The sequence below is a fragment of the Globicephala melas genome, chromosome 16 (genome assembly GCF_963455315.2).
Source record: "Globicephala melas chromosome 16, mGloMel1.2, whole genome shotgun sequence".
Taxonomy (NCBI): domain Eukaryota; kingdom Metazoa; phylum Chordata; class Mammalia; order Artiodactyla; family Delphinidae; genus Globicephala; species Globicephala melas.
Window position 1 is genome coordinate 8894160 of NC_083329.1, and position 14532 is coordinate 8908691.

The following is a 14532-nucleotide window of genomic DNA, read 5'->3' on the forward strand; positions in this document are numbered from 1 at the left end:
ATTAGATTAAGTGGGTGCTGCCCTTCTTTTCTGGGAGCGTGTGGGAATATGCTAATCTTTCTTTGCGTGCTTTTCAGGTTTCCTGTAATGTTTTGAAGATCTGGGAAACAGACTAAGTGCGTGGTAGCTCACAGAGCAGTCCTGAGGGGTTGTCGTGATTGTCGTTAAGTGTCTCATTTGCAAGCTTAACCCAAACTCAACAAAGCCAAGGCCCAATTTGTTCCCTTTCAAACAGACAAATAAAGCTTGTTTTGAGTAAATGACATCTGATTCAACTGACCAATTATTGTAGTTTAAAGAAAAAACAAAAAAAACCCAGCGACTTTCTGACAGACACTTAGTTTATTCTTCACAAGACCCTTGACAAGATCTGAAAATAAATTCTCACAGCATCAGAGGGACAGAAACAAAAAGATACACCTACTAGCATCTAAACATTAAGGAGTCAAAGATATCTTTAAGTTGGCAATGTGGTATCAAGAGATAACTTTTCTTTATAATATGTTGCACTGTTTAAGACAATGATCAAGTTCTTGATAGTGAAGAATTATAAAATGCAAGACTTCTAGCTGCAAAGAGAGCAACTGCCTTAGAAGTTGAATAATCAGAGAAGAAGACTTACTTAGCAACAAACCTCAGAGAGAACCTCTTTAGCTATTTCTTTTACCTGTCTCTACATGGACAACCTCAGATTTGTCAAACTTTATTTTGCTGAGCAGGAATAGAATTTACTTCTAATTTCTAACAGACTGACGTGAAACTTGGAGAAATCACACAAGGGTCTTTCTTCGATCAGTTCCTTTGTGGATCTCCAGTGGCCCCACCATTTGGAAATATTCAGTGTGCTCTACTGTGGCCTCCATGGGGCCTGTGCCCCCTCTTACTCTGCCCTGCACAGCCCTGGGAGCAGTGGGAGGCGTGGTCCCGCACTTTGCACACGGCAACTTTACACTGCAGATCGATCACATCATAGCTGGTGAGAAAGCTGAAGACGTTGAACTTGAACTGGGCTATGTTCTTCTGTCGGGAGTGGAGGTTGACATTTGTATTGTCTTTGATGCACCTGATGACAAGAAAAACCCCAGGCCAAGAGGATTAACTTAAAGCATGGTGTGAATTAATTCTGGCTCAAATAATCGGGCTTGGACACAGACCTTTGAATTTCAACTGGAGTTCTCCCCACAACCCACTCTTCCTTTCGTTTATTAAAAAACCTTATAATACTACCATGAGGGGAAAAACCACCATTCCTGGCCAAACCACCATTCTTGGCCAGAAACAGAAGGGAACTGTAAAATAAAATAAAAACAAGACAAAGTAATTAAATTATAGCTAGAGCTGTTTCCTGCTCTACTTTTTTCAAAAGGGGAGATTGAAGGTGGTGGCTGCATTATTTGAAGGTGAACTTCAATTATTTTAAAATGTATTTTGTAAACCCTAGTGCAACTACTGAAAAACTTAAGGAAAGAAGTAAATGATATATCAAGAGAGGAGATGAAATGGAATAATATAAAATGCTCAGTTAAAACCAGCATATAAAATGTTGTATTAAAACCAGAGAAGGGACTTCCCTGGTGGTGCGGTGGTTAGGAATCCGCCTGCCAATGCAGGGGACACGGGTTCGATCCCCACATGCCGCAAAACAACTAAGCCCGTGTGCCACAACTACTGAGCCTGTGCTCTAGAGCCCGTGAGCCACAACTACTGAGTCTGTGTGCCTAGAGCCTGTGCTCTGCAACGAGAGAAGCCACCACAAAGAGAAGCCCGCGCAGCACAATGAAGAGTGGCCCCCACTCGCCGCAACTAGAGAAAACCCACACACAGCAACGAAGACCTAATGCAGCCAAAAAAACCCAGAAACCAGAGAAGGCAGCAAAAGTAGAGTGGGGGGAGAAACAAAGAACAAATGCAACAGGTAGAAAACAGTTACTAAGATGGTAGATTTTAATCGAGCTATATCAATAATCACTTTAAACATGAATGGACTAAATATACCAATTTAAAGACAGAGACTGCCAGAGTAGATAAAATGAAACCAAGATCCAACTATATGCTGGCTATAAGAAACCCACTTTAAATATAAAGATAAAGATTAATTAACAGTAAAGGGATAGAGAAAGATTTACCATGCTAATACCAATCAAAAGAAAGCTGGATTAGCTACATTAATTTCAGACATAACAGTCTTCAGAGCTAGGATAATTATTAGAGATGAAGAGGGGCATTACATAATGATGAAGGGGGATCAGTCCTCCAAGAAGATGTGGCAATCCTTAATGTATATGTGGCAAACAATAAAGCATCAAAATATATGAGGCAAAAACTGATAGAACTGCAAAGAGAAATTGACAAATCCATTATTATAGTTGGAGACTTTAACACCATTCTGTCACTAATTGACAGATCCAGCAGGCAGAAAATCAGGAAAGATACAGATGACCCAAACAGCACCACCAATCAGCCAGACCTAATTGACATTTATAGAACACTTCAACAACAGCATAATACACATTCTTCTCCAGCCCACATGGAACATTCACCAAGATAGACTACATTCTGGACCATAAAAAAACACCATAACAAATTGAAGAGAATAGGAATCACAGAAAATACATCTTCAGATCACTTTGGGATTAATCTAGAAATCAATAACAGAAAGGTTGCTGGAAAATTCCTAAATATTTGGAAATTAAACAACACCAAGTAACCCAAAGATCAGAGAAAAAAATCTCAAGAGAAATGAAATCTTTCAAATGAAGTGAAAATGAATATACAATTTACCAGAATTTGTGGGATGCAGCTAAAGCAATGTGTAGAGGGAGATTTATAGCATTAAGTTAATGTATTTGAAAGAAGAAAGATCTAAAATCAATAATCTAAGCTTCCACTGTAGGAAACTAGAGAAAGGAGAGCAAATTAAACCTAAAATAAGCAGAAGAAAAGTATGTCAGTTGTTAAATTCCAGCCTCTCTCCTATATGTGTATAATATTTTTTTGGCTGTGCCACGTGGCTTGCAGGATCTTAATTTCCTGACCAGGGGTTGAACCTGGGCCATGGCAGCGAAAGTGCTGATTCTTAAACCACTGGACCTCCAGGGAACTCCCTCTCCTTGATATATTTTGAAAAGGGAGAATTGAAAAGGGAAGAGCTTTCTCACTCTGACTCAGTGCAGTTTAGTGCCACATCTGTGCACCTCCTGCACCGTGGCTCACACTGCCTCTGGAAGGTGCTGCCTCTTGCCCCTCACTGGCTTTTTGGAAACAGGCACCATGATGCTTCTCATGGGCTTTAGGCTGCTGTGGCTCTCACTACTCTGCAGCTGCCATCAGTAAGTGATGGGTTTTGTTATCTTCACACTGGTTGCCAATTACCCATCCATAAGCATTTTGCCTTGGTTGGGGGACATGGGAGCTATAAAGGCAAACAACTAGTCAGAGTTCTAACTTGGCAAATCCTTTGTTTAACCAAAGGCACCAGAATAAATCTCATCACTGTAAGAGCCTAGCCTGGGGTAACCCACCAGCCCATCAGTGTAGGCCAAATATCCTGAGGAATGGGGAGTGGAATACAGTTATAAAACTTAAAGAGAAGCGGGGCATGGGTATGAAAGGCTGGGATGAGACAGCAGAGCCTGAGACAGCGAGGGTTCTGCCCAGGACTCTTTGGGGATTCAAGGGAAGTTGTCTAGACTTCCTATGATTATTTGTCCCCAACTAGAATGAGAGGGATGGTGAGGGCCCGGGCTCTGCTTCTGGGGCATGGTGAGGACTCTCTGCACAATGTTATGATTTAGGACTGCCAGTTAAGAAGCCACAGGTCCCCAAAAGAATGCCACGTGAATATAATAGTCAACCAGCGAGGGCCTTCTAGTTTCCTTACCCTTGTTGGATCAAATCATGCCTGACAGTTGCAAAATCACCAGGATCTGGAGAAGCCACACAGGTTTCCACAGAGAGCCGCAGGCAGGGATTGGGGCTACGGAGTGTGACCTCTTTGCTCTGGCTGGCGTAGTGCGGCCCCATGCTCCCCACGTGCTGGGACGTGGGCAACTCGAGAAGTGATATGGACACATCGTAGCTGGCATTCTCCCTTGGGACGTCAGCCCCAGGGACAATTTCAACTGCTAACGGGCCATCCACCTTGCAGGTGAATGTGAGCTGAGGCACCTTGTGCCGTACAATGACTTGGCCAGGGTGGCCCTGTGTCTGGCCTCTGATGGAGTTGGAGTAGCTGAGAGAGCCGAGGCTTTCCTGGGAGGAGAGAGGCAGGTTGGTGACCAGTGCTCCTGGCTCCCTGACAAGTACTTTCTTCATGAGCAGAGACCTCTGCTTCATGTCCCCCACTTGGAGCCAGTTTTCTGAGAAGCTGGAGGGCACGAGGCCTCGGGCATGACCTTGCAGGTACCTGAGGCCATGATGGGTGACCTTATGTCCTTGTTTTTGGGAGTTGGGGGTGCATGCAGCGAGCCCCTAGTGTGTGAGTCTGGACTCCCGTCTTCCCTCCTGCGAGGGCCAGGCCGTGGGATGTGAAGTGGGGTGGGAGGTCCACGCTGGCTGCTGGATTCTTCCACTGCTCCTCCCTGCTCTTGACCCCAGGTCAGCCCTGGCTCCCTGTGAGCTGTGGGCCTGGCCCTGCTGACCTTCATGCTCAGCCATGTTCCTTTAAATCCAACATGACTTGAAGGGGCCGAGGGGGTGCTGAAGGCTGATGAGCAGGGGCCACTGCCTCTGGCAGCCTCCTTCCTGTAGCCTGGTGGGTCGCCAGAGACTCACTCTGCCCAGGGACGTTTGTTCAAGGAAGTGTTGGCTTGTGCAACTCAGATCCAGTGACAGTCTGCCTTGAAACCCTCCAAGGACTGTCCTGTCAGCTTACAGCAGTGTTTCTCACTGATCTGCCTTGTTTTCCTTTTTTTGCTTCTAAGAATCAATGTCTCTCTTCCCCCTTGAAGGGGATGTCACCCTTGTTGAGAGGACACAGCTAAGAAGGAAAGCTAAACTCCAGGACCACATGGCCCTATCCACTTCCAGCCGAACTCTGGGCTTCCCGTGGCTGCTGGGCCTGAGTCTCTCCCTCGAGCTCTCCAAGCTGGCTGTCGGCTTGGGGGCTCTGCACTGGCTGACCCCCTGCCTGGAGCCCTTGTTCCTCTGTACTTGGCTCCAGCTCCTTGTTCAGGCCTCGGCTCTTTGACCACCCTGTTCAAAGTGGCCCCAAAGCATTTTCTAGCCTCTTCCTCGTTTGATTATCTTCTTAACCCTTTTCACTATAAAGGACTCTCATTTGTGTGTTTATCCAGTGCCTCTCTCCCTTCTCTCGAATGTAAGAGCCGTGGAGCTGTGGCCCTGTCGGTCTTGTTGGCTGCTGTGTCCTCAGCACCTAAAAGGTTGCTCATTCACTGACTCTGAAATCAGATACAGGAGGACCTTTTTATAGTGCTGTTTTTCCCATAGGTGGCCTGGGGCTGGTCACCACTGCAGGTGGTTCCTGACTTCTGTGTCCTCTGGCCCCAGCGCTGTGGTCAGCACATGAGGTTTGCAGGGGGAGCTGGGCCAGCCAAGGCTAGAGAGGACAGCTGCAGGGCTCTCCCTGCTGGCCTGGAAATGTCTGGGGCCTGCTCTCCTCCCAGACACCCGGGGGGTTCCAGCATGGTTTCTGGGGCAGAAACCTCTGAGATGAAAACTAGAATTTTTAGAGCGAAAGGGATAAGAAAGACCATGGTCTACACAACCAAAGAGACAAACTGCGAAGCATGGAGTTGAAGTGGTCACTTAGCATCATGCAGGTGGTTTGAATGAATTCAACCTCCAAAAATACCAAGCATGTTGGTTTTGGGTTTTCTTGGCATGTGTCTAAACAGGGATGTGAAAGAATAGATGAATAGCATAGGGATCTTGCTTTGGGACATGTTACATTGTTAAATGTACCTACAAAAATGATTTTGTGGTTATACACTCTTCCTGGAGAAGGAGCCTGACAGACTTGAAATGACTCCCCCACAAAAGTGACTTCCTCCTGTGAAAACAAACGAGAGAGCCGGGGCTGGGTTCTTCAGGCATGCAACGTGCATTTTCCCGAGTACAGAATCCAGAACTCCAGCAAGCTCGGAAGTGAATCACAAACTGGGAGGGGATCGTGCTGGTGTAGACGCGGTTGTGGCTTGGCTGGTGTAGATGCGGTTGTGGCTTGGCTGGTGTGTGGCTGTGCCCTGAGAGGGGGTGAGGGAGGAGGAGAGATGTATGACAGGTAGGCAGGACCCTACGACTGTAGGTGAGACTGGAAACGGATTGGATACGTACATGGCAGGTGTGGGGTGTCCAGTGACACATCCTTAATGCTCTCCCCAGCTTCCTGCCATGCAAACCAGCCCATCTAAGATGCAGACAATCCACCTACTTGTGAGGGCTCCGTCCCACCACCTCCTTCCCCTCATGCCGGCAGGACAGCAGACGTCTGTTCTACTTTCATGAATTATCACCATGATTCCACCCTTTATAGGTTATACTTTCAGCAGAAGAGAGTTACCTTGTGGGATAGGTGCTTGGGGAATGGCAGCTGCAAAAATCAGAACCAAAACAATCAGGAAAAAGCTTGGCACGATAACATCACCTTATATCAATACCTAGGTACAAATGAATGAAGCTGCTACTACTCTTGAACCTTAATATATGGTGTGGACACACTCATTCCTCTTTTCTCCCTGATCTGAGATGCAACCTCTCCCCTTCTTGCAGTGATTCACCAGGAAATCACAGACAACACACAGTCACATGATTTGTTTTCTCTTCTGTGCTCGGGTCCACCAACCCAAGGGCTGTCCTGAGACTGACCAGTCATGAGGCATCACCTACAGTAACATCTGGGCTTATGAACATGCCACAGTGCCTGTAGAAATTTATTAGGTGCCAAAATGCAGAGGGACAATGCAGCTTTCAGACCCAGAAAGCTGAGTGAGAGCCATGGTGGGGAAAGGTAGGTTGGACAAGTATTCCAATGAAGTAAGACGGGCCCCTTCCCATAGTTCTGCCTCTGCAACCCGCACCAAAAGGGCAACCTACAAGGGATGGCAACTTCCACCTGGGACGCCCTCGGAACCTGGACTGGAGTGGGTAAGAGGCTCCCAACGCGTGTCCCTCCAAATGCACCATAGTGGTGCCAGCCCAAGGTAGGGACAGCTGCCAGCCACCTCACCTGGCCCCCAAACACTGCAAGGAGCACCCCTGACCCCGACTTTCCCGACCCAGGCCACCACTGAGGGCAGAGAGTGGCACCAGTCACTGGGTAAGGCTGGGAGGAGGGTGTGTGGGGCCCAGGGTGCCAGTGAGCAGGGAAGCAAGCGGCTGAGAACTTGTCCTGGAGAGGCAGGCAGATGCAGGAGGCAGGACCGTAGGTGCTCTGATGCAGCAGGAGTCTGAGTTAGGAGGTCACTGCTGCACATCGACTTTGAGTAGGTTACCTGAAGAAGGTGTACCTTTCTCTATTCCTGCTGTGTTGGCTAAGCCAGGAGGCCCACAGAGGAGCCCCAAATGTTTTCACTTCCCCAGTCTGCTTTCTACCCACTGGGAGAGTTCGACATTCAGTGCTGCTTTGTTTACTTGCATGCTTTCACTGTCTAATTCGTATCCCTGAGAGGTAAACCTTTCCTCCTTCCTCTCTGTATCAACCCTCTTCTCAGCCACTGTGATGGAACCATCCTCTTTCCGTCCCCTCCTGCCGCTCTGTGATCTGTTGTCCAGAGAGGAGAGTTTCAGATGCCATTTCATTTGGGAAATGTGACTTTTAGCTCGTTGACCATGCCCCTGGTTCTCAGCCTTGGCTGCATGTTGGAATCACACAGGAAGCTTTAAATACCACTGATGACTGGCTGTGACCCCAGAAGAGCTGATGTGACTGGTCTGGGGTGCAGCTTGAGCATCGGAAGTTTTTAAAGCTCTCTGGGTGATTCCAGTGTCTGGGTCCAGACAGAGGTTAGATTTCTTTTTTTTTCTTTTTTAATATAAATTTATTTATTTATTTTTGGCTGCATTGGGTCTTCATTGCTATGCACAGGCTTTCTCTAGTTGCGGCGAGTGGGGGCTACTCTTCGTTGCGGTACATGGGCTTCTCATTGCGGTGGTTTCTCTTGTTGGGGAGCACGGGCTCTAGGCGCGCAGGCTTTAGTAGTTGTGGCACATGGGCTCAGTAGTTGTGGCTCGCGGGCTCTAGAGCACAGGCTCAGTAGTTGTGGCGCACGGGCTTAGCTACTCCACAGCATGTGGGATCTTCCCAGACCAGGGATCGAACCGATGTCCCCTGCATTGGCAGGCGGATTCTTAACCACTGCACCACCAGGGAAGTCCCAAGGTTAAATTTCTTATTCACTTTGCAGAGATAATGGGTTCAGTGTCAGACCTACCTGGGGGTGCAGGAATCACATCTGGAACCCAGTCCCCTGCATCTGCATGCATTAAAAAGAGGTAAATTTAGGAAATTTAAGTTAAATTTTATAAAGACAAGTGGTGGCTTTCTAGTGTGGGCAAGTCCCAAACAGGCAGGCTTCGTCTTACACAAGCAAGAACAGGGCATGTTTAGACTCTGGAGAAGCAGTTCCAGACCTGAGAGAGGCTGCAAGGAACAGGACCAGAAAATTGTGTGGCCCTGGAGTGTGTTCAGAAGAGAGTGTGGCTCTCAGCGTTCTCTGCCAGCCCGGCTGAAGGGACATTCATCTGTCTGGTCACCTGGCCCTGCTCTGTGCACACCTTCCACCCGAGATGCTGAAAGACCAGAAAGAACCTGCCGCAGGAGGAGAGGTACCTGAGCAGATGACGCCAGCATCCTCGTGGTGACCACAATTGTGGTCTACCAGCCAGAGCTGGGGCACTGGCCAAGGTGGTTCTCGCTTCCCGAACACTGACTGTTGTCCAGGAGGATGTCTCCAGAGCCCAGGCTGAAGTGGGCCGTTCCAGGGGCAGTGACGGCCCTTCTATACCCCAGCTGTCGGCAGACGACCTCAGCTTCATTCAGGTCCCATAGGTGGTCACACACGGTGCCCCAGGCCCCTCATGGAGGATCTCCAGGCATCCTGAGCACTGTCCAGAACCACCCACCAGCCGCAGCTCTGGTCCATCTTCTAAACAAAGCAGGATTTTATTTATTTATTTATTTTTTGCGGTACGCGGGCCTCTCACTGCTGTGGCCTCTCCTGTTGCGGAGCACAGGCTCCGGACGCGCAGGCTCAGCGGCCACGGCTCACAGGCTCAGCCGCTCCGCGGCATGTGGGATCTTCCCGGACCGGGGCACGAACCTGTGTCCCCTGCATCGGCAGGCGGCCTCTCAACCACTGTGCCACCAGGGAAGCCCAGGATTTTATTTTTGAGTGTAGGGAGTTTTAAGTAAGAAGGATTTCTAGCTCCTGTATTTGTGGCTAAGGGAAATAAATGCAAGAATGAAGCCTTAAGGCTGTCTTGATTCCGTAATACGTTGGGCTGAAGGGCTTAAGAGTGAGACAGGGGCGGGTTTGGATCCCAGCTCTACTGCTCCCTAGTTGTGTAACCTTTGACAAGTTATTTCATCTCCCTGGGCCCCAGTTTCCTCATTTGTAAAGTGGGGCTTCTAGCAGCATGTATCTCAGAGGTGACAAGCCAACAAGAGTGTGACTATAAGGCACAGTGCTTAGCCCCAGCACACCTTGGGTTCTGCAGATCTTGCAAAGCTGGGTTCCTGGGGAAATGGGTTCCCACCTGCTTCTTTGGACATGTCTTGGATAAGTGCTTGGATAAGTGTAGATTTAGTCCCCTGAAGGCACTTGGTCACAAGGGTGTCTAGGACTTCATAAAGCCCAAAGGGAATGGCGTTTTCTGGACTGACGGGCTGTGTCCAGCTGGAGTCACCTGTGGTCTCCTGGAGACACCCTAGGGACAGTCTTCCCTTACTGTGTCCACAGGCTCTGCCACCCTGGCCTTCTTTCAGTTTCTCTAATATGTCCAACTCTTTCCTCCCTGGGAGCAGCCCTTGCATTGCTATTCTCTCTGCCTAGAATGCCCCTTCATGGTCACTCATCACATATAACCTCCTCAGCAAGGCCGCCATCCCCATTCAATCCACAATAGCACCTCCTCCACCCCAGGCACTGTCTTCTATCCCATCTGGCTCTGTATTCCCAGCCTTATCACTACCCCCCAAATCATCTTGTTTATTTACTTGTTTCTTATGTCTTGATCCTTCCCCACTCACCCAAATCCACGCTACTGTAAACTCCATGAGGGAAGGACATTGTACTGTTTACTGTGTCCCCAGCACTTATATAACTGGACCTGACACAGAGTAGGACCTTAGTGAAGATTATTGGATGAGAAAATGATGATCTTGAGTCAGTGAATGGTCTGGATTTCAAATGCTGGACCTTATTTAGCCTCCCCAGGGCAAGATCTCAAGCATGCTTTTGAAGGTAAATATATAAGGAATTCCCTTACTCAGAAACAAACACCCCCCAGCTTCAAAATACACCCAGGGAGTTTCCACCCAAATTCCTAATGACCTGAGTTACTGGGGCCCTACAATCGGCAGGTAAGTATGCTTTCTGGGTGCAAACTGGACCTGGTCCTGGAATGACAGGCTATAGCGTCCATCCATTAAGGAGTCCCCAAGCCTCTTATTTGGGTGAGTCTAGGGTCCAATGCAGGCAAGATGTAGAGTGAACCAGCTGGTGGAGGGAAAAGAATTCTTGCAAGTTTGACTTTTACATTTCAGCACCCTGGACAGTTCCCAGGCAGCCGGCAGTGCTGGATGCAGCTGTGGAGAGGAGCCGCCTGCCCATTCAACATACAGGCTGCACGTCACTGTCTTATTTCATCGTTCATGAGCCCTCTTAATGGAAAAATCTAGCAGCGATGCAGCAGGGCTTATGTGTGTGTGTGTGTGTGTGTGCTTTTAAAACTGAATCCCAGGCCTCTGCTAAGAGGGGAATCCCTTAAATTAGAAAACTGTTCTGTCTTTTCAGGGCCAAAAACCTGCTTGAAGCTTCCTACCTGACTCTCTTTCGCCCTGCGGAACTGCATTGAAAAGAGCATAAAAGCCACTGTTGGTGATCACAGAATCACTTCAGAACACCACAGTCCTGATGTCAGAGGAGGAGAAAAACATCACAGCTACTGAGGCACAGAAATTGCCCATGGACAGCAGGCAATCCTGGGGCTGTCAAAGATTTCAAGTGAGTCATATGGGCATCCAAGGATGTCTTCCAGCCTGGGGGAATCACAGCGGAGGGTTAGCGGCAGGTTAGGGCATCCTAGATCTTAAAGTTTGAAAAGTATGACAATCACAGGATTAAATAGTTGGATTGTACTTTAAATTGCATATTAATATATAAAATATCAATTAACTTTTTCAGATGCTTTATTAACAGAACTCTTATTATCTTTGTCTGAGTAATGTGTGAGGCTTATGGTTACAACTTAGTAATAGAAATTTAAAAATCATAACGGTTTTGGCCAATCACAACTTACACAGAACATTAGGAAATGCGAATATACACTGCAGATAAAATCTGAACAGTAAAATCATCCCAGTGATCAGCATGTAACCAACATCACAGCCTGATTTTCCTACCTCTGTATTTCACAACATTTTCCATACCCAAATTCTTGGAGAGAAAAAACTTGATTTTAAAATAAAAATAGGGACTTCCCTGGTGGTCCAGTGGTTAAGACTACGTGCTCCCAATGCAGGGGGCCCAGGTTCCATCCCTGGTCAGGGCACTAGATCCCGCATGCCGCAACTAAGAGCCCGCATGCTGCAAGGAAGATCCTGCGTGCCACAACTAAGACCCGGCGCAGCCATAATAAATAAATAAATAGATATTAAAAAAATAAAATTAAAATAATGTCAGCATGTAGAAGAGTATTTGCACTTTGGTAATTATCCAAAAGGATGTGTATGAGAGCTGATTTTGAAGAAATGGATAATGACAGGCTTTAGAGGTTTGGGTTCAAGGCTCTCACTTCATTGTGGGCTGTGTCCTTAGGGTTTTAGTCAACAAAGATAACGTGTTTCTAGGATATCATTTGTCACAGGGCATGTTGGACTCCGTGGACCGAGCAACAATTCAGTGCATGATAAAGGGGGATTTTCATAGCATTTCACAGTATTGTTGTGTTTGTAGCATGATGTGTGTCACAGACAACAAGAAGAAGGGCTTTGTACAGACTCTGCTTACAGAACCATATACTGGTGAAGAGCTAGGCCATCTACATCCAACAGAACTAGAAGGTTGGCCTTGGGCCAGTTAGTTAACCTCTCTGAGCCTCAGCTTCTTTGTCTCTAATTGGGATGAGAAGGACATCTATCGTAGGGCTAAAGTGATGCTGGAACATGACAAAGCATACACAATACATAGTACAGAATCTGAGCACACTAAAAAAAGTCAGCTATTACTTTATGTCCTGAAGGTTAAAAAATGGCAATGACTTAGGAAATTCTATCCTTTTTATATCAGAGATGAGGCAATGACTCTACCATCCCCTTTCACTCTGTGGCAACATTTAGAGGATGTGGGGCTCAAGGCTGGAGTAGCCAGCTAATGTATGTATATGGAAAGCCTTTTAATTTTTAAGCTTGTTTAAAATGTAAAGAAAAAGAAAGTCTAAGAGAATAAATATTGGTACCCAGTGTATAGTGAGAGCAAAGCTGATAAGAATATTTTTAGAAAAAAATCAAAAGAAAAACCATCATAGGAATGTTAAGTCAAATATGTTAATAAACCACTATTGAATTTTTCAAGCTAGAAGTAGCTCATTGGATAGCACTACAAAAGCAACTCCAGCTTCAAACTGGAAAGAATTTGGCATTCTTCTCGTTTTGCCCCTAAATGTTTCCCACTAAAAGAAACATCTTTATTATGATTTCACAAGGCCATACTCTTATTTAGGTGGACTCTTCCCTTTAAAAGTTGTTTTCTTACTTCAAAGTTGGAATCATGAGTTCTATGCGGAATTTTTTAGCCACGTGGATCTCCCAAACACACTGGACGTGTGTTGGGTAGTCTCCTGGATGCAGCGGACTGGAAAATGAGCCAGAGACACTAGAAATGACCTCTCCACAAGAGTTACTTCCTCCTGAAATGACAGGATAAAGGACGCCAGGAGGTGCCTCCATGGCATCACTAACGACTGCCTCACAGCCAGCGGCCTGGTGGAGTCAGGCTGCCGTCGGATGGATCTTTAGTCTAAATGTCTCCTGGGAAGGAGAGTCCGTTCAATCTAATTCTTATGGGTCAGAAAGTATTAATGCGTGAGAGCTCCCTGCCTTTCTCCCTCCCTCTATCATCTGATGAAGAAAATATTATCTTTGTCCTGTCTGTTTACTCTCTCCTCGCTCTTTCTAAAGTGGAAGGGTTCTCGCTTGCTGGGAGAGAGGCAGAGCAGATCGACATGAGGGTTTGGGAAAGAGAGACAGAGACTGAGGCTGGACATGCCTGGGGAAGGGGTGAGTCTGACGAGGTTTGGGTCTGAGGAATCTGAGATGGAGGGAATGGGGGTGGGATGGACTGTTTTGGGAGGTTATGACTGGGACCTCCCTTTCACTACTTTTTCATCACTTTTTCTGGGTAGATTGTGTTTTCTTCAACTCAGTATCTACTGCAACTGGAACTTACAGGTTTTGGATTTATAAGAATTAAACAAGGGGCTTTCCTGGTGGCGCAGTGGTTAAGAATCTGCCTGCCAATGCAGGGGACACGGGTTCGAGCCCTGGTCCAGGAAGATCCTACATGCCGTGGAGCAACTAAGCCCGTGCGCCACAACTACTGAGCCTGCAAGCCACAACTACTGAGCCCACGTGCCACAACTACTGAAGCCTGTGTGCCTAGAGCCCATGCTCCACAACAAGAGAAGCCACCGCAATGAGAAGCCCGTGCACTGCAACAAAGAGTAGCTCCCGCTTGCCGCAACTAGAGAAAGCCTGTGCGCAGCAACGAAGACCCAACGCAGCCAAAAATAAATAAATTTTATAAAAAGAAAAAAGAATTATACAAGTAAAATCTAATTCTTCCATACTAGTTGTCATGTTAATATCAGTTGATACACACACACAAACATACATATGTAAAGCAGCATGCCACACAAAAAAGTAGAAAACTTAGAATTGTCAAATTATTTTAGAGGAAATTTGAAAACATAATGTTTTATTGACCTTGTGGCCAAATTATGAAGATACTTAACTTTCTTCTTTCTGTTCTCCCCTGCCCACCTCCTCCTGGAATCGCACAGATTCCTGGCCTTTCCCACGATGGATGGTGGGAAGTGGTGATGGGCACAGAGCGCTAGTGTTGACTGCGCTTGTAGGTTACAATAACTGGGCCTCATCACGCTGATGCTGAAACCCCGGGGAGCTGGCAGGGGGTGATGAGCTGGTGCCCGTCATGGGTGTCCGCTGCTGGACGGTGCCCAGAGGCAGCAGGCTGAGAACGGCCAGACGGACCGAGCCACATTCTCTTCAAGTCCCTTGTCACCCTCCTGCCTGCTCTGACCTGGGCAAATCCACACGCCCCCTTCCCAGCCTGA

At 47.2% G+C, this 14532-nt stretch overlaps 1 protein-coding gene across 12 annotated transcripts in view; it reads left to right on the forward strand.

The window, feature by feature from the left end:
- C16H10orf120 (chromosome 16 C10orf120 homolog) overlaps positions 1-14532 on the forward strand; it is a 65553-nt gene that overhangs the window by 21500 nt on the left and 29521 nt on the right. For all 12 annotated transcript variants that reach the window (XM_060286646.2, XM_060286649.2, XM_060286641.2 and 9 more), the window contains exon 2: positions 10974-11183. Coding sequence is in view for 1 of the 12 variants with exons in the window: in XM_060286651.2 (XP_060142634.1) it covers positions 11094-11183 (90 nt within the window). In the remaining 11 variants the exon portion in view is untranslated. The remainder of the gene's footprint in view (positions 1-10973; positions 11184-14532) is intronic.